The sequence below is a fragment of the Oratosquilla oratoria genome, chromosome 14 (genome assembly GCF_046742065.1).
Source record: "Oratosquilla oratoria isolate Oo_2021 chromosome 14, ASM4674206v1, whole genome shotgun sequence".
In the NCBI taxonomy this organism is placed as follows: domain Eukaryota; kingdom Metazoa; phylum Arthropoda; class Malacostraca; order Stomatopoda; family Squillidae; genus Oratosquilla; species Oratosquilla oratoria.
In genome coordinates this window covers 18452557-18473050 of record NC_134790.1, presented here as the reverse complement: position 1 = coordinate 18473050, position 20494 = coordinate 18452557, and the positions used below count along the sequence as shown (strand labels likewise).

The 20494-nt window shown below is 42.0% G+C and overlaps 1 protein-coding gene across 1 annotated transcript; it reads left to right on the top strand.

The window, feature by feature from the left end:
* Positions 1-5307: 5307 nt before the first annotated feature.
* Positions 5308-6209, top strand: LOC143032529 (uncharacterized). Its single transcript, XM_076197396.1, has one exon. It carries the CDS (start codon positions 5440-5442, stop codon positions 6085-6087), a length of 648 nt encoding a protein of 215 aa, XP_076053511.1. The 5' UTR covers positions 5308-5439; the 3' UTR covers positions 6088-6209.
* Positions 6210-20494: the final 14285 nt, after the last annotated feature.

Below are 20494 nucleotides of genomic sequence, written 5' to 3'. Positions count from 1 at the left end.
TCTCCCAGTGTTAGAAGATAACTGAATTCTGAGCCTACTTTTCGACAACAGACTTGCCTAAACTCCTCTCCTCCGATATCACCTTTTTAGGGAAAACTGAACGCAAGAGACCCTTGAGAGTGCAAGTGAGTTCTAACCTCAAATCCTTGAAACAGTGCATTAGCATCAGGAATAGAGCTAACAGAGCATTAGGATTCATTGCTAGGACGATAACAAGTAAAAGTGCAGACGTAGTTATCAAACTCTATCCGGTGTTGGTTAGATCCATCATTGACTAAGCGGTACAGTTTTGCTCTCTGTTACATGGGGTCAGAAATTTACCTTATGAAGGCAGGCTTATGCACCTTAATTTACACGATCTGGAAAGATGTAGAGTGCAGGGTGATCTAATAAAGGTGTTTAAATGGGTCAAGGGCTTTAACAAGGGTAGTTCAGACAAGGTCACCATATCAAGACAACAGGGTAGGACTCACAGTAATTGATTTAAATTGGACAAATTTAGATTGAAGAAGGAAATAGGCAAGAACTGGTTTAACAATAGTGGTAAACAACTGGAATAGATTTTGTAACCATGTAGCAAGTACTGAAACCATCTGTTGCTGAAGTTAGATAATTTTATGGATGAGTAATGAACATGGAACTGTCTAGTGTAGGCCTTATGGTCTCTTGTAGTCTCCTTCATTCTTATCCTCTTATAACTAACAACATCCTTGTTCCAAGTCTGTGATCTAAAACTATTACTCCACACAAGATGGGGAGCAGATAGACAACCACTGTGGAATTTATACCAGGTTCACATACAAAGGAAACTTAACTACAGATGTCAAACCTACTCCTTTGTTACACCCACGGCCTTCGGAATGCTATTACACTTGCTCCCCTGGCCTACACCTCAGCATGGGGACCTTTTTCAACACTCCACTAAAATGCTTGTAGACATAAAATGGACACAGGCAATACTCCCCCACCCCAATATTCAGAGCGCCTTGATTGACACCACTAAAATATGCTCTACCACATCAATCAATCAATCTATTGCCCCAATTTCTTTTGGCAGGCTGTCATGCACATTTTGTGAATCTACACAGATTAACAATATTCGTCAAAATATGCAGCACCATAATGAATTCATGACTGTGCAAACAGATAACGAATCCATTAAACACGCACACATTATGAACCTAAAATTTTTACAACTCTCCGTAATGTGTGCATATTAAATGAATTCGTTATGAGTCCAATTATGAATTCATTATTGGTGCTGCACATTTTATGAATACTCATAATCTGTGAAGATTCACGAAATATATTTTAAATTCCTGGGCCTATGCTTATGGCCTAGGCCAGGGGTGGGGAACCTTTTTGTGCATGAAGGCCAACTTTCAATTCATCGTCCCACAAAGAGGCCGCACTGATTTTTTTTCAATTATTTTATCCTTTTTTATAATAGATAATATACTTTTTAAATAATAAATAATATATTTTTTAAAATAATATGTATATCGAAGGCCGCACTTGATGGCCCGGAAGGCCGCAGGTTCCCCACCTCTGGCCTAGGCTGCCTGCGCTGTTGGCGTAATGCCAAATATTACCATGCAGTTAACAATGCCTCATCCCTAGCCTGTGGAGTTTGTTGAAGAACTGACTTCTTCGCCTTTTGGTCACTTTGGGGATCGATCCAAGTACTGGCTTGAGGGAAAATACCGTTGGGATCGCATCTGCCGTTAGACGAGGCCGTACAACTCCCGAATATCCAATAGTGATCCGAGCAAAGTTTAGAATGTACACTGGGCACCCACAACGATCCTTCTTTTCTCCCGGCTCTTTTCACCCTCCGCACCCTTTCAGCCTGTCAAGCTGCCTCACTGGTGACTTGAAAGAAGCTCCGACCGCTACCTTACCCGTTTCTTACGATTTTACACTCGGATTTTTAGGATTTTACAATCGGCAGCTACCTATTATTCCATAATTCATTAATTCTTCTCACAGCTATTTAGTAGAATCAATGTTTAACAATGACGTGTAGATAGCGATGTTTGGCTACTAATACGACTGCAAGCTCACCACAGCGGAGCCATCCACCAGCATTTTGTTGATGCCCACAATAAGAAGCCGCACCTAGTAGAGCTGATAAGAGACACAACGATCATCCACCAAGATAACAATTATGGAAGTTTGATAATAGCTGAGGCAGTAAGCATCGCTTTACAAAAGCCTACTTTAAATGTACATGTATTATTTGATTATGTCCTCCCCTCCAGTAGAAAATACAGACCTCCACCACGGGACATAAACCCACATAGGGATTGTGTCTAGACCAGGGTGCTTGGCCCATGCACCCCTTTCACCATTTGTCAGAATGTCATTCCCCCCCTCCTTTCCAAGATTGTCTGTTTCAAAAGATGCATTCTAAATAATATGCAAATATTACTAAAAACCTTTTTGTTGTTTCCAAATTTGGGTCAGCACAGGTACAATTCCAGCCCAGGTGACAGGCTAGATAGGCCAAAACCTATAATTGCTTTCCTCACCCCATAAACTTGCTGTGGTCACAATTCACCCCCATAAAACACAAAATTCCCCCCTGGGGGTGAATTTCACCCCTGATGAGAACCCCTGGTCTAGACTATCTGGACAGAATCCCACATCGGGAGGTTGTCTCGGGTGCCCTTTCCGTCTTATTAGATGAGACAAATTCCCACATAACCAGTTACCTCTCCCTGCCGTTTTTACTTGGCCTTATATACCCTTCTTTGTCTTTATGTAATGCATTAGCCTTGAGATGACCTTTTGTAATGGTTGAAACAGCTGTCGATAAGATGAAGAAAAAAGGAAATACAGAGTTAGAAAAATGTTCTCTTAAGATCATTGACGCCACTTGTGCTTTAGCATTTAACAGAAATTATATATATATGTATATATATATATATATATAAATATATAATGTGTATGTGTGTGTGTGTTTGTGTGTGTGTGTGTGTGTGTGTGTGTGTGTGTGTGTGTGTGTGTGTGTGTGTTTGTGCATACTCCTGGGGCCGCACGTATTCAGAATGAGCTACCATACATCACATTCGTCGCTTCTAGTGTCAGATTACATCCTCTCTGTTCACTAGTTCAGTTAGCGAAGAAATCCTTCCCTTTCACCGAAAAAATATACTCTTAACCTTATTAAAACAAATGAAGCCGGACACACTTATCAAACAATGATAGCAGCAAATCGGTGGCGTTTGCTTGCGTCTACTAAACGTCATCAAAGGGGAGGAGCATCGAGTTGCTATAACCTCTTTCGTGATGAATTTTACTTCGGCAAATATTCCCCGGTGAGCGGACAGTTTTAGGGTTGATTCACACTATCGGTCCGGTCGCGCTCCAGTCTCGCTACGCTCCGGTTCTGAGGTATTCAGGGTTGATTCACACTATCGGTCCGGTCACGCTCCACTCTCGGTTCTGAGGTATTTATCGGTCCGCTCTCGTTCCCGTCATCCCCCCTCCCTCGACACCAGTAGAAGTCTTACCATCAGTTACGAAGGATATGTGACTGTAGTACAGCGAAGTTAGGTCATAGAGCTCTGGTTTACCATTGACTAATACAAATAGCATTTCATATAAAACCACAAAATTAAAGTAAGTTTTGTAGGTTATATTTTATTCAGTTGGTGCTTATGTATATCCTAGCTGTGCGCATTGCCATTGTATCAGTGATAAATAAAAAGAAAACGTATTTTTATCATTTATCTACCTTTCGCATGATTCCATTGTGGTGTTTTCTTTGGATTATCCATGGTTTGGTAGGACAGAAGGAAACACTATTTGCTTAAACGAAGACTGAATCTCGACTGGAGTGGAGCAGTAGGCAGGGCTGCAGCGTTTTCTACACTGCCGTGTAGAATGGGAGTGTTGCCATACCGGGGTATACATTTTTCTCGGGCGTGTGCAGACTTTCATAGCAAGATATACTTGTCAAACTTTGACAAAATGTTGGTTCTAGTTTTTTTTATTCTTGAATGTATATAAGGCCCCCATGCCCTAACATATTCAGTAAGATATGAAAATTCTTTTTTATTATTATTATTATCGCTAAAAGAAAGCTGAAACTTTAGCGTATATTTTTTTTACTACACCGTGAAAACGTATCTAGGAGGTGCTAAGATGGGAGGGAGGGTGGAGGGGTGTGGAGTGTTTTCGGGGATGGAATGGGTGGGAAGGATTTTATGCCTTGTCCTTTTTTGGCTACCTCCCTGGTAAGGGGGAAAAAGCCTTGGTATATGTATGTATGTAAAAACGTATCTTTTGGGGTACAATATTTTATAAGTAACACAATTACCAATTAAGTCATATTTTGATGTACCATTTATTATTTGATAACAGTTCTATGATTTTTAAACAAAAGTTTGAGTTTTTAAATGTTATGAACAGCCCGCTGATATGTAGAAAAAATTTCCTCATATCCTTGTGCAGTTGCCACATGCCGCTATTTGGTACAAAATTCTACGAAACGGCAGCCCTGGCAGGTGCAGGACCGTGGCAACTGAGTTCACACTGTCATAGAGCTCGGTCCAGTCTTGCTCCAGAGCTCGGTCCAGTCTTGCTCCAGTAAAAATATCTTTTGACGGAACCGTGACCGGAGCGAGACCGGAGCGAGACTGGAGCGAGAGCGCCAGTGTGAATGCTTCCATTGAAATTAATGAGACAATATTGGACCGGACCGAGAGCGTAGCGAGACTGGAGCACGACCGGACCGATAGTGTGAATCAACCCTTAAACTTTCCGTGCTCGCTTGAACGTCCTTTCCGAGACCACGCCCCTCGCGACATGTCCAGACATGACGTTGTTCTCGCCCACACACTTCCCACAACCGAATCTTTTTGCCTCTGCAAACGTTCAACACCTATATAAGCAGGAGACGAGGATAGTGCGACTTCAGATACTTCCCTGCTTGCAATCTGTGAGTATCTGTGTCACAGTCCTATACATATTTTGAACTCTTCGTAAACCATTGTTGATAGTCTTCCTGATCTTCCTGTAAACCCGATAGGTTAGTTGGTGATCATAAGTGAAAAAGTTGATCATAAGTGCAAAGTTGTAGCCGAGTGCCCTACGTAGGCGTTCTCTGATTAAATCTCTCTAGCAACGTGTGCCCTTTTGAGTCAGGTTTTCCTTGTGTCATTGCAGATAACAGCCGTCCTAGCATCAACTCGAGAGACGATGTGAGGCTCCAGGTCTCGCCGCAGGTCCGGCAAATACAACAAGTCGAAGTCAAGGGAGAGGGAAGTGAGGGAGGAGGAGGACGACGTTCTGTTGAAGGTGCACGTGAACGGCAACTTGATTTCGTGGAGGCCGAGGTGGCCCATTCCGGACTCGTTCGAGGTCGTCCCTTTCGACCGCATCGCCCGGGTGGTCCACCTGGACGATGCCCTCGACATCGACCAGTGCGGGAGAATGGAGCCCAATTCCATCACACACTTCTCCGCCTTCCACCCGGATGGCCTCCCCGAGGACCACCCCTGTAAGAATCTCCAGGTCCTCTGGTTCTCCCCCCAGGAGGACCTTGACGCCAATAGCAGATACGGCAACATCGAGTTCTCGCTCGACATCCACTGGGTCCTCAACAGGTGGAAAAGAGTCTACTACATCGAGAACGTCTCTTACCCAACCGTCACTCACTGCCGGGTCCTCCTCACCAACACTGACTACGGTGAATTGTTCAGGGAGTACGCCCCGACGGCCACCATCGAGGGGCCCCGTCTTCTCCCACTCAGCAACAACCATCCTTGCAACCCCTGGACGTCCAACAAGGGTCGCCCTCACACAGTCTGTGAAGACTGCCCCAGGTACATGGAAGAGGGCTTCAACAGACACGGACTCATCCTCGAGTTCCTGATCGAGGCCACGGACAGGGACGCCAAGGAGATCGTCCGACGCAGCTGGAGGAGACCCCGAGATCACCTCCCATCCGACGACGAGGGAGACGACTTGTGGTGTCACACATATGAAAGGCGAAACCAGGAATGCGAGTTCAAGATGAATCGTCATGAGGCCAAAAGGCAAATGAAAAGGGAAAACAGGAATTTCTTTAATTTTAGATAGATTATTATGCCATCATCAGTTTTATTAACAAAAAATAACATATATATATGTGGGAGTTGTTATGAATAGATTTATGCATATCGTCGTCAGAACTTTGTACGTTTAGAAAAAAAAAAAAATTACTCGAGGTTTTCATTTCCCCCCTATTGATGATGTTAGCGGGTTCGACCCCAAGTGGAGGTGGATCACACACAGCTGCGACTTTTAACAACGACAACAAAGTGTTGGGGGGGCGGGGGGGCTTTAGTGACACTTGTACCCCATAGCGTGTGTATGTATGTATCTGTGTTGAATGTGTGAATGTCTGCATGTATGTATGTGTATATACATCTGCGAGTGTGTGCGTTTGTGCTTGCATTCGTGTGTGTGTGCTTGTATGCATTTATGTATGTGCGAGTGCGTGTGCTTGCTTGCGTGTGTAGGTAAGTGCATGTATGTGTGTTTGCGTGCGCGTATGTGCTTGCATTCGTGCGTGTGTATGTATGTACTGTATGGGTGCGTGTATGTCTGCGTGGGTGCGTGCCTACATGCATGTGTGTGTGTCTGTGCGTATATGTATTTATGTAGACATTTATGTATGATTCATGTTCAAAAATTTTACACTTTTGACCGGAAGTCGTGGTCGTTTTCGCCTGCGAAGGACAAACAATAAAATGTACGTCTGTTTGCATGCAATTTACCACCATGGTCTTGGATCACGTGTTGGACTCGTGGTCGATATTTATTCCCCTCCCGTAAGAGAGCTCAGAGCTCATATATGACCGATCTATGGGTAATATTGTGACCTCACACACACACACGCACGCACGCACACACACACAAATATATATATATATATATATATATTTATATTTATATATATATATTTATATATATATATATACATATCCCTCCCCCCCGCCATATATATCTGCCCACCTCTCCCACCACCCCGTCACATTTCTCTGCCTACCTCTCCCCCCACCCCGTCACATTTTTCTGCCTAGCTCTCCCCCAACCTGCCATAACTCTCCCCCCCCCGTACCTCTCACTTTCTCATTCACTAACTATGTGTGTGGACATCTATAAAGTATAATTCCAACAAGCGCCGCTCGAGCTACCAAACGTTGAAATTAATAAATGGAAAATTCCTCTAACGTCATTTTCATTCGTGGCCGCCCGATCTAGTAGACGTTGCTGGCTCCGCATTGCTGACGCTGTTTTATACAATAATATACACATATAGGTCTGCTTGTAGCAGGTGGCGGTGTTGAATGCCGAGCCGTGTCCACCCCATATATACACGCGCAAATTAGCGAATTTAACGTACTCTGTGTTTTTATGGAGAGGGCTTGTTGCTGATAAAAAAGCACCGCAGTTGTGTTTTTTATTAGCAACAAGCCGTCGCCACAACCTACAAACTAGTTTACAATCATCAATGCTCGCACTCCATGTGTTCCATATGCAGTGATGATGCTTCAATAAATCTATAAAATATTGGGTGTGGCTTCTTGTCCATCCAATGGATCTAGCAGAGGTGGTGAAGTGGGAGAGCGTCACCCATACATTCTCCTTGGACAAAGGCTGAAGTGGTACTGACGAGTGACGACAGTGTTGCCACTGTGATCTATACCAGTTCCCACAAATGAGTGAGTTTTTTTTTTTCGACAAAATTCCCACAAGGAATTCTGAATTCCCACATTTTCCCCACAAAAAAGAAGGAATTATTATAAATTACTATAAATTATTATAAACACAAACAAGTTCATTGCAACATATTGCAAGACTGATTGCATACAATAATACTGGCTTCATGGGCAAAGTTTAAAATGTTACAGAAACCTATCTCTCAAATTCTTACCTTTAAATCTCTGTTCATTCTCCCATGTAGAACGATATCGTTGCATGTATTTCGTATCACTAAGTGTACTCATTCTTGGTAGAATAGACAATAGTAGGACTAGTCTATTGTGGGATCGTCCGAGTCGACTGCTGTGATCGAAGTCGAACTAACAGACTTTCGAATTTGTCACAACATCTTTCAAACTATTTTTTTTTTTTTCAACTGTCTATCACCGCCATCTTCAGCAAAGTTCAAACTAAGCCTGAGGAAAGTTCAGCCAACTCCGAATCCGGGATGTTGACGAAAACCAATCCTTTGGACCGTAGACTGACTGTCCTGTCAATTAATTGTTCCTGTCCTACTTTATGTAAACTGTGTGTCGTCACTTAAGGACTACGTTTGGTACGTCTGAGTCTTACTGCGCGCTAGTGCTGGGCAAATACCGCTAATCTCAGTACCGGAATTACCGGTAAACAACAATGCCGTTACCGGAATTACCGGTATTTTACCGGTAAAAGACTCGTGAGGTAGTAGTCGCCTTTATGACTTAAATCTTTAAACAAATTTCATCCTACTATGGTGTGTAGTCACAACCCCATTGCATATTCTGTATATTGAAATAAAGTAAAAATTTCGATAGCCAGTTCTATTTTGTTTACGATATTGTGTTTATGGAGATATCTGGCAACTCTTCCCACCAATCGGAAGCAAGCTATGATTCTCAACAGTAAACACATGATTTTGAATTTTATAAATATCAGTGCGTTATCAAAGTTAGAGTTAGAAGCATGCCGCCTATCCACAGTATCCAGCCTCCCAGTTTAACTGTCTCTCCTGAAAAATCAATGTTTTTGTCCTTTAATAAGCTATATGTCTGGTTCTATTTTACATATTATTTTGATTGTAAAGGGAAAAAGTCATACTTTAATTGGTGCTACTATAGTATGCTATCTACCGCGCAAGTGAGTGAAAGGAGGGTGTCTGAGGGTGGGTGTGGTGTATAAAATTTTGGCCGCCTCTGCATGCATGGGTCTATGTTTGGAGGGTGCATGTGGGAGTGGGAGTTTTGTTAATACACACACATACACATATAATGAGCTTTGACTAAATTGTAATATATGTTTTCTTAAAAACTAACCTAAACTGACTAATTTGTAATAGATGTTTTCCTAAAAACTGTTTTTAATGTTCCCTTGTTTTAATACTTATTTCATACAAATTAGCCCAGCACGTGATCCAAAGACCAAGGTGAATACTCAAGGATATATTAGATTTCATTGTCAGCATGTTTTTTATTTATTTCCTCAGTCATCTTTTCATACAAATTAGTTCATATTCTTATTTAGAAACAGAAGCATATTGGCATTTTCATCACTAGCATATATATATATATATATATATATATATATATATATATATGTACATATACAGTATATATATATATATATATATATATATATATATACTGTATATGTGTATATATACTGTATATATATATATATATATATATATATATAATTTATATATATACATATACAGTATATATATATGTATATATATATATATATATATATATATATATATATATATATATATATACATATATGAGTCTTCATTTGGCGACACGCGGAATTTTTCGATGAAACTTTCACAATTAATATAATTTCGTATGCTGATCACAGAAATAACATTAATTCTATTGAGAAATTAACAAAAAATGCCGAAAAAACAGTTTTAATGGTAAACAAATTACCGAGACCTTAGCGGTACATACTTGCTTAATGATAAAAGTTTAACCGGTAAAATGGATACATGTCGTTTCGCTACATTGACAGTTCGCTACCAACCAGTTCGCTACATTCTTTGGTCGTTTCGCTACATTTCTTCGGTCGTTTCGCTACATTCTTTGATCGCTTCGCTACACTGTTTCGGTCGTTTCGCTACATTCTTCGGTTGTTTTCGCTACATTCTTCTGTCGTTTCGCTACATTTCGCTACAGTTTTTATTCGCATTTGAGATACGAATATGATAAAAAATACAATGTGTGTAGGTTTATAAAGTACCTGTAACCCATTGGACGTTTCGCTACATGGCCAGTTTGCTACTAACGATTTGCTACATTCTTCGGTCGTTTCGCTACATTGCCAGTTCGCTACCAACCAGTTCGGTACATTCTTTGGTCGTTTCGCTACATTTCTTCGGTCGTTTCGCTACATTCTTCGGTCGTTTCGCTACATCCTTTCGGTCGTTCGCTACATTCTTCGGTCGTTTCGCTACACTGTTTTCTTTCGCATTTGAGATACGAATATGATAGAAAATACAACGTGTGTAGGTTGTGATGGCCCACCATCCTCCATGTATATAAAATTATCTGTATCTGTGTTATCCTGTACTTGTTAGGTAATTACGTATGTACGGTAAAAACTGCTTGTATACTTTATGGGATCTACTCTCTCTAAGCCGACGGACGTGAAAACCAGTTCTGTCCGGTTCATCCTTCGCCTTCCTCCCGTCCTCGCCAACTGTATATAATGCCTGCCGGCTCCTAGAGCGGGCAGACTATTTCGACTTTGCCCTGCCGTTCACAAGGTTGCTCTGCAACTACCTGGACGACAGGTCAATTAGAATAAAGTGGCGGGGCTGTCTGTCCCAACCTTTTGTGCCGAAGGCTGGAGTGCCGCAAGGGTCAGTCCTTGCCCCCACTCTGTACAATCTATATACGAATGACCTGCCAGAGCCGGCTTATCCTCGCAACCAGGCTCTAACTCTTTCGTATGCGGACGACACTAACCACATAAGCAGACACAAAACGCTGCAGGGAGCGTTACACGTAATGCAAAACATCCTAGACGGGGCACACGCGTGGGAGCAACAGTGGCGCATTAAGACCAACGCGTCGAAATGCAATGCTGTACACTTCCGCTGCAAACGAACCAACAGAACAATCACAAACACTCCTCTTAAAATAAACAACACAAACATCCCAGCGAAGGACCATACCCGTGTGCTGGGTAGCACACTTGATAATGGCCTTACCTGGACCCCACACTTCCGCAAGCAGGGAGCGAAGGCTAGGGCTGTGCTGGGTAAGCTCAGACGCTTCAAAACTGCAACACTAAGAACCAAACGTCGATTGTACCTAGCCCTCGTCAGACCAATTCTGTGCCAGTCCCCGGGACTAAGCCAGCTGACATGTGCCACCAATAACTACGAGCATCAGAAGGTTCAGAATGCCGCTGTCCAGTTCATCACGGGCTCGCGATGGAGCGACTTCAGAACCACTGAGTCTCTACACCAGATTTCCAACATCCGTCCACTCAACCAACACAAACACAAACTTCACTCAAGACACCTAGAAAAACTGCACGCCAAACACAAACATCTGATACAACATATTACACCTAGACCACACCGTGCAGACTATCTGTCAGCTGCGCCCGTCCCACGTGCGGTGTACACGATAAAACGTGTATAACCGCACCAACAAGTAACACACCCCTTCACCAGCTTGTCTGGTGATAACCGCAATAATGTAATAATAATAATAGTAATGGTAATAATAATGATAATAATAATAATGATAATATCGTTACTCAAACCCGACCTGGGGTAAAACAGGAATGCTCATGCCTTACCTGGGGCTAATCAGGAACGCCCTCTACACGCGGGAAGTGAAATCTACTCACTAACCGTAAATTACACACATACACCTCTCACGAACATAGCCGCATCCCACGCACAAACATATACACTTCCTTTTTCTTCGACTAAAAATCGCTTCCTTTCTCACTTTCTCTTATACTACATCTTCTCATTTCAGTTTACCTCCCACTAAAGATTTTTCCGTTTTTCCCCCTTTCTCTCCTACTACGTCTCCTACCATTTTCCAAACTTTCGTTGGTGATATAATATGCTCTTCCTCCCGGCATTGGCGCCACCGTCCAAGTTCCTAGCCCAGTTCTCCTAAAGCCACGACAACAAACTAGCCCCTAATCGCTCGCAATTCGCCCGGTGGCAATAGCCCTCTTTTATACACTACTATCTTTTCATTTTCTAACAGACATTCTTCCCCTCCCACAAAACCCGATCCCGCGCAAGCGAGGTGGTCTTTTCTTGGAATCCAGAATCCAGAATCCAGAATCCAGACTATTTCGCTGGCGAGCGGCGCGTAACTTTATCTCTCCCATATTGCTTTTGCTCTAGTACCGTGGCGTCACCACGTAATCTATATTCTCATGACTTGGTTTTCGGTTGAGGAATTAATTGTCAATTGATTAATTTTGTTGTTGTAAAGTTCTTATATTTGTTTTGTTGGCTTTTTGTTATACATTAAATTAGTTATTTATGTTAACTTCCGTTTGGATTTGCCTTAACCACATCAAGGCCACTAAGTACGAACCCCTCCTAGACATATTTCCATATCTCCTTGCGGAAGGCATAACATATAATGGGGGCCCGTCGGAATCCTCTTACCCGAACAAAAACTAAGAAAGTGTGAGATATACGAGCGAAACGTAATACATAAGTTACACTTGCATTCCCATCGAAATTGTCCATCTGTCCGGTAAACTTGCAACTCAGTACCCCAGTACAGTAATTCAGTTAATCGTAAATATGCCATTGCACATGACCACGTTAAACTCTTGCAGCTGTAAATTTCGTAAGAGTACTGAAGTAGGATCCGTTTAGGATACGTGTGGGAACGTTAATTCTATCCTACTTACGGCATGTAGTTTTGGTTAATGTATTCTGTCCCAAAGATTTATAATATTCGTGGGAGTCGAGTATTATAATTCTACTTGTATCTCTTGTCCGGTATACCACGTAAGCGAACCAAGCGTTCTACCTTGCTGAGTAGCAACTGTTAGCGAGTAAAAATTTCGCGATGTCAGAACTGAATATCGAAAACTTTGTTGAGAACCCCTCGGTGGAAGAACTGATAATTCAGAACCCAAATAAAGAATGTCTGAAAGAAATAGCAACAAGATGGGAATTAACATATCCAGCGAACATTAGTAGAACTGAATTAGTTCAACTAATATTGAGTCACATAGATCAGTTAAAGAAAACGGAAGACAAAGACGGAGAATTTGAACGCTTAGAACAAATAGTTGCAGCCAAATTAGACATTAGCCCTACGAAAGAGATTCAATTAGACCCTCTAGAGTATCAGATACTTGAAAGGAAGATGAAGCATGAACTGCAAATTAAGGAACTCGAAGTGCAGCGTGAAAGAGAGCATGACAGAGAGCAAAGACAGCATGAAAGAGAGCAAAGAGAGCATGATAAAGAGCAAAGAGAGCATGATAAAGAGCAAAAAAGAGAGCAAAGACAACACGAACTTGAAATGAAACGACTCGAACTATCGACCCCAAGTCAACAAGTGGTTTCAAATTCAAGTAAGTTAGATATTTTGCAGTACACCAAACTTATTCCCTCTTTCTCAGACGAGAATCCAACCTTATTTTTTCGAGAATTTGAAGATGTAAGTAAACATTTTGCAATTCCCCAAGCAGATTGGATATGGTTAGTTAAACCAAAGTTGTCCACAAAAGCGTTACAAGTATGTAACAATCTGGAAAATAACACTGATTACGAAACGGTCAAACAGACAATTCTTTCCGCTTATGAAATTTCCACCGAAGGTTATCGACAAACATTTCGAAATTCAAACAAACTTAGCCATCAGACATACATGGAATTCGCGTCAGACAAACTACGAGCGTTAAGAAAGTGGATTAAATCGGCATCAGCCGATAATCTTGAGAAAGTAGTGAACTTGATCGCGTTAGAGGAATTCGTGCGTAAAATTCCTCACTACTTGAAAATTCACATTGTTGACAAGGAGGAATTTGACCTTATGAAAGCAGCCAAATTGACTGATACCCTCTCATTGATTCACAAAAATGTTGGAAAGGACAGTAACCGCCAACAACCTCATGTAAAACCAACTAGTGGTAGTAAAGATGGGAAAATTGATAGCCCTAGTTTCCCTCTTTGTTTCTTCTGTAAGAAACCAGGACATGTAATTGCAAATTGCCCAGACCCAAAATGTAAAGTAGCTCAAAAGAATATAAAATCTGTAGCTTCCTTTAACCATTCTACTGCCAATTCTGTAGATCCTTTTCAGCCCTTCCGTTCAACGGGAACAGTATCACTTGGTCCAGACCACGTAGAACACAACCTCCGAATAGTACGGGACACAGGAGCAGCACAGTCCCTACTACTTCAGTCAGCATTGCCGGGAGTCCAACGTAATTATACAGGAGAACGTGTATACTTGCAGGACTTCCACAATCCCTTCTCAGTACCTCTGGCAAAGGTGCACCTGAACTGTGGACTCATCAAGGATACTGTCTCCGTAGGAGTAAGTGAAACGGCAACCCTACCTGTTCCTGAAGCAGATTTTATATTAGGTAACGATCTAGGAGGAGAACTAGTATATCCTCCTTTAATTGTTTCTACTTCTCCCCTACCATATAACCCAACTTCTACCATAGAGCAAACCCAACCCAACCTATTTCCAACCTGTGCTATCACACGATCCCAAGCGCCAGCTAACCAACCAACTCTTACCTCTCCAACCACCCCAACCACCCCGCTTACACTACCCTCCGAGCTGAGCATCAAAGAGGCTCAACAGAACGACCCTTCATTAGCTCCCTTGTTTAATAGAACTATTCCCAAGGAGGATATCCTACATACTCCTTCCTTTTATTTGCACGAAGGAATACTAATGAGATTGTATAAACCTCGTCACCTTTCTGATGATGATACCTGGGCAGAATGTCACCAAATTGTTCTACCTGTTAACTTGAGGACTCAGGTAATAGAGATTGCTCATGCTGGACACTCAGGACACTTAGGTATTAAGAAAACTTATTTACGACTCTTGTCAGAATTCTTTTGGCCTAGCATGAAAGCAGAGGTAAGTAGATTCGTTAAATGTTGCCACACTTGCCAAATAGTAGGCAAGTCAAACGAGTCTATTCCTCCGTATCCCCTTCAACCCATTAAAGTACCTAGTGAACCCTTTCAGAAACTAGTGATTGACATAGTAGGCCCGTTGCCTAAAACCAAGAAGGGTAACCAGTACATTTTAACAGTTCTTTGTCCCACTACCAGGTACCCTGAAGCTTTTCCTTTAAAGAATATTTCTGCTAAGAGTGTAATTAAGTGTTTAACTCACATGTTTACTTCCTTTGGTATTCCTCAGGAAATACAGTCAGATAGAGGTTCTAATTTCACTAGCAAACTCTTTACCCAAGTCCTCAAGGAATTAAATGTTAAACAGTCTCTGTCTACAGCGTACCACCCCGCCAGTCAGGGAGTTCTAGAACGATGTCATCAAACGTTAAAGAATATGCTACGTAAATTCTGTTACGAGGAAGACCGTGACTGGGATGAGGGATTGCCTTTCCTCCTCTTTACGCTCCGTGAAACACCATCCGAAGCTCTGGGTGTTTCTCCCTTTGAATTGTTATATGGAAGGAAGGTAAGGGGACCCCTCAAGGTAATCAAGGACCATATCATATCTTCTTCTACCTCACCTTTACAGTCTATTAACCAGTATATTGTTTCCCTTAAGGATAACCTAGCCAGAATTCATTCCTTTGCCTTGAAGAACCTTGAACATGCACAAAGTAAAATGAAGGTTAATTTTGATCAGAAATCTCGTAAGAGAGAATTCAAGGAGGGAGATATGGTTCTTGCATACATTCCTATATCTGGACAGCCTCTTCAAGCTAAATACCATGGTCCTTATAAAATTCAGAAAAAGATGTCAGAATATAATTACGTACTAGAAACCCCTGACAGACGTAAAACTACCCAACTTGTTCATGTTAACTTGCTTAAGCCATACCTTGCCAAAATACCACTAGACAGTTCAGTCAAACCATTGCTTTCGCTAAATCATGGTCCCAGTAAAATACCTATGTCAACCGACCGTCCACGAGTCCACGAACCGACGTTGCCACATTTCGACCCTCCCACAGTCGGCAACAACAGCGACATCTTGAACAACCTACTTTCGTACCTTAACCACTTGAATCCTGATCAAGCTAAGGAAATTTCTGAAATTATTTCTAGTCACAGATCCTTGTTCCGAGATAATCCTGGCCGTTGTAACCTGACGTCCCATGAAATTCAACTGTATCCAGGAACTTCTCCTAGCCACCAGCACCCGTACCGACTGCATCCCCAGAAGAAGCTGATAATGAAGAAAGAGGTCGACTATCTAGTGCAGCACGGTTTGGCAGTTCCCAGTAATTCCCCATGGGCCGCTCCGTGCGTTCTGGTCCCTAAAGAAAACGGACAAACTCGACTGTGCACGGACGACCACCGAGAAGGAGCTACTGTCTATCATCTCTGCCCTACGGAAGTTCGAATGCTACGACACCCAGCTCGACCCCCTTACGGATATTCACGGACCACAATCCGTTAATATTCCTTGAACGGAACAAGAACAATAATAGGAGGCTATTACGTTGGTCCTTGTTCCTCCAACAATACCTCCTCGATATAAAATTTATCAAGGGTTCTGAAAACCTCCTTGCTGATGCCCTTAGCCGTCCTGATTAGAACTCCCAACTCGTCTGTTCTCCTGAGTTGATGAGTTCTAGGGGGGGTGTGTGATGGCCCACCATCCTCCATGTATATAAAATTATCTGTATCTGTGTTATCCTGTACTTGTTAGGTAATTACGTATGTACGGTAAAAACTGCTTGTATACTTTATGGGATCTACTCTCTCTAAGCCGACGGACGTGAAAACCAGTTCTGTCCGGTTCATCCTTCGCCTTCCTCCCGTCCTCGCCAACTGTATATAATGCCTGCCGGCTCCTAGAGCGAGCAGACTATTTCGCTGGCGAGCGGCGCGTAACTTAATCTCTCCCATATTGCTTTTGCTCTAGTACCGTGGCGTCACCACGTAATCTATATTCTCATGACTTGGTTTTCGGTGGAGGAATTAATTGTCAATTGATTAATTTAGTTGTTGTAAAGTTCTTATATTTGTTTTGTTTGCTTTTTGTTATACATTGAATTAGTTATTTATGTTAACTTCCGTTTGGATTTGCCTTAACCACATCAAGGCCACTAAGTACGAACCCCTCCTAGACATATTTCCATATCTCCTTGCGGAAGGCATAACAAGGTTTATAAAGTACCTTTAACCCCTTGGACGTTTCGCTACATGGCCAGTTTGCTACAAACGATTTGCTACTTTCTTCTGTCGTTTCGCTACATTCTTTGGTCGTTTCGCTACATTGCCAGTTCGCTACATTCTTTGGTCGTTTCGCTACATTTCTTCGGTCGTTTCGCTACATTCTTTGGTCGTTTCGCTACATCCTTTCGGTCGTTTCGCTACATTCTTCGGTCTTTTCGCTACATTTCGCTACACTGTTTTATTCGCATTTGAGATACGAATATGATAGAAAATACAATGTGTGTAGGTTTATAAAGTACCTGTAACCCCTTGGACGTCTCGCTACATGGCCAGTTTGCTACTAACGATTTGCTACATTCTTCGGTCGTTTCACTACATTCTTTGGTCGTTTCGCTACATTGCCAGTTTGCTACATTCTTTGGTCGTTTCACTACATTTCTTCGGTCGTTTCGCTACATTCTTTGGTCGTTTCGCTACATCCTTTCGGTTGTTTCGCTATATTCTTCGGTCGTTTCGCTACATTTCGCTACACTGTTTTATTCGCATTTGAGATACGAATATGATAGAAAATACAGTGTGTGTTGGTCTATGAAGTACCTGTAACCCATTGGACGTTTCGCTACATGGCCAGTTTGCTACTAACGATTTGCTACATTCTTCGGTCGTTTCGCTACATTCTTTGGTCGTTTCGCTACATTGCCAGTTCGCTACCAACCAGTTCGCTACATTCTTTGGTCGTTTCGCCACATTTCTTTGGTCGTTTCGCTACATTCTTCGGTCGTTTCGCTACATCCTTTTGGTCGTTTCGCTACATTCTTCGGTCGTTTCGCTACATTTCGCTACACTGTTTTGAGATACGAATGTGATAAAAAATACAATGTGTGTAGGTTTATAAAGTGCCTTTAACCCATTCGACGTTTCGCTACATGACCAGTTTGCTACAAACGATTTGTTACATTCTTCGGTCGTTTCGCTACATTTGGCTACGTTGTTCGGTCGTTTCGCTACATTACTTGGTGTATACGCCTCATATACATGACGAGTAGTATCGCCCAGTCATATAACCCACTTCCTCACTCACTGTCCGCAGACAGTCAAGCATCAAACGCTGACCTAAACACTCCTCTCAAATTTGCCGAGCCAACATTACGTGCTCGTGTGAACAGCACTGTCAACCACCAAACGACACACACACACAGACGAACACACGCGATCAATCTAGTAGCCACCCAGTACTGACATACGATATTACGTATACTGACGGTCCTCCCTTGGATATATAATTAACATGTATAGTAGTAGACATCAATACGTAATTAATGCAGTTGCCCCACCCATGTGGGACAACAAAATAACAAGAGATAAATGTTAAGATCACGATTAAAGGCAACTCAAGAACTTGTCCATTCAGCACTTCCGGGGAACAAAACTCTCTGACAAGACGCGGACGGGTCGGTTCTAGTGACGTGCCCTAGTGTTAAGACTGTGTAACAGAGTGTGACTAAGTATCTTAAAGTGTGAAGAATAAAGAACAAAACTCAAAACGTGTGTGGAAGTAACCCCTTTCTGAGATGATGTAACGACCCCGTTACATCTTGTGTCTACAAGTAACGCTCGATGAAGATCATGTAACGATACCGTTACACCCATCCCGTTACATTGGTCGTTTCACTACATTTCGCTACACTGGTTTTTTTTTTTTTTTTTATCGCATTTGAGATATGAATATGATAGAAAATGCGATGTGTGCAAATTCATAAAGTAATTTAGTAGGCTACGGAAGCACAATTTGCAAACTGGCCATGTAGCGAAACGACCTGTAACTGCTACAATCTTCGGTCGTTTCGCTACAATTGGCTACATTCTTCGGTCGTTTCGCTACATTCTTTCGGTCGTTTCGCTACATTCTTTGGTCGTTTCGCTACATTCCGCTGTATATTTTTTTTATTGCATTTGAGACACGAATATGATAAAAAATGCGATGTTTGCAAATTCATAAAGTAATTTTGTAGGCCACGGATTTAGCAAGAGAAATGTACAATTTCTTTAAGTGTAGTAGCAAGCGCCAGAGTGAATTTGTACAATTTCAGTCTTTCATTCACTTGAAGCCCCACAAGATGATATACACATCACAGACGAGGTGGTTGTCATTGGTTGCTGTTGTTCAGAGGATCTTGGAGCTCTGGGAAGCTCTTCGGTTGTTTTTCTCAGAAATGTGGTTATCTGAGAAGCTAGTTGCTGCTGAGCTAATTTTCAACTCTACATGATCCTTTCATTAAGTTGTACTGCCACTTCCTAGATTGGATTTTGCTAAAGTTCACTACTTTTAATAAGTACTTTCACTCAGATAAGCTAGTGATAACAGTGCTCCATGAAAAAGTAACTGTTCTTTTTAAGGATATTCTCCTTACATTCAGGGAGAGAGAATATGTAATGAAAACAGAGCTTTGTTTGATAGATCCAAATAGAAACAATAAGCATCTCAGTGATCCAGAAATATATCTAGGTGTAAGTGTTACAGGAAATTCAAGACTCCCGTGTAACAGCAAGAAAATCTGAGTTGCAGGATTTTTTCAACGCTGCCGCAACTTTATGTCTGTTACTTGCTGTGGAATTAAAAAGATTAAACGTATCTTCCGGTTTTTTTAGGCAATCGAAGATACGCATTATCAGTCTTGGGTCACACAGATACGACCGACCAATATCACAAATATTTTTTATAGGCCAGAAAATGCCTAAACCATGGAGGTAGTGTTACCTGGTCAAGGGGGCATCAACCTCACAAGAACATAAGAATGAAGGAGACTGCAAGAGACCATAAGGCCTACTTTAGGCAGCTCCGTATTCATCACCACCTGTCACACATCGTATTTTCTATCACATTCGTATCTCAAATGCGATAAAAAAAAAAACAGTGTTGCAAAAGGTAGCGAAAATGTAGCGAAACGACCAAAAGGATGTAGCGAAACGACTGAAGAATGTAGCGAAACGACCAAAGAAATGTAGCGAAACGACCAAAGAATGTAGCGAACTGGTTGGTAGCGAACTGGCAATGTAGCGAAACGACCAAAGAATGTAGCGAAACGACCGAAGAATGTAGCAAGTCGTTAGTAGCAAACTGGCCATGTAGCGAAACGTCCAATGGGTTACAGGTACTTCATAAACCTACACATATTGTATTTTCTATCATATTCGTATCTCAAATGGGAATAAAAACAGTGTAGCGAAATGTAGCGAAACGACCGAAGAATGTAGCGAAACGACCGAAAGGATGTAGCGAAACGACCAAAGAATGTAGCGAAACGACCGAAGAAATGTAGCGAAACGACCAAAGAATGTAGCGAACTGGTTGGTAGCGAACTGGCGATGTAGCGAAACGACCAGACACCCTTGAGCTGGGTCCGACCAGTCTCCTTA

Bases quoted from the DNA above. Each gene is read 5' to 3' on its own strand.
- LOC143032529 (XM_076197396.1), top strand. From the start codon at position 5,440: ATGGAGCCCAATTCCATCACACACTTCTCCGCCTTCCACCCGGATGGC.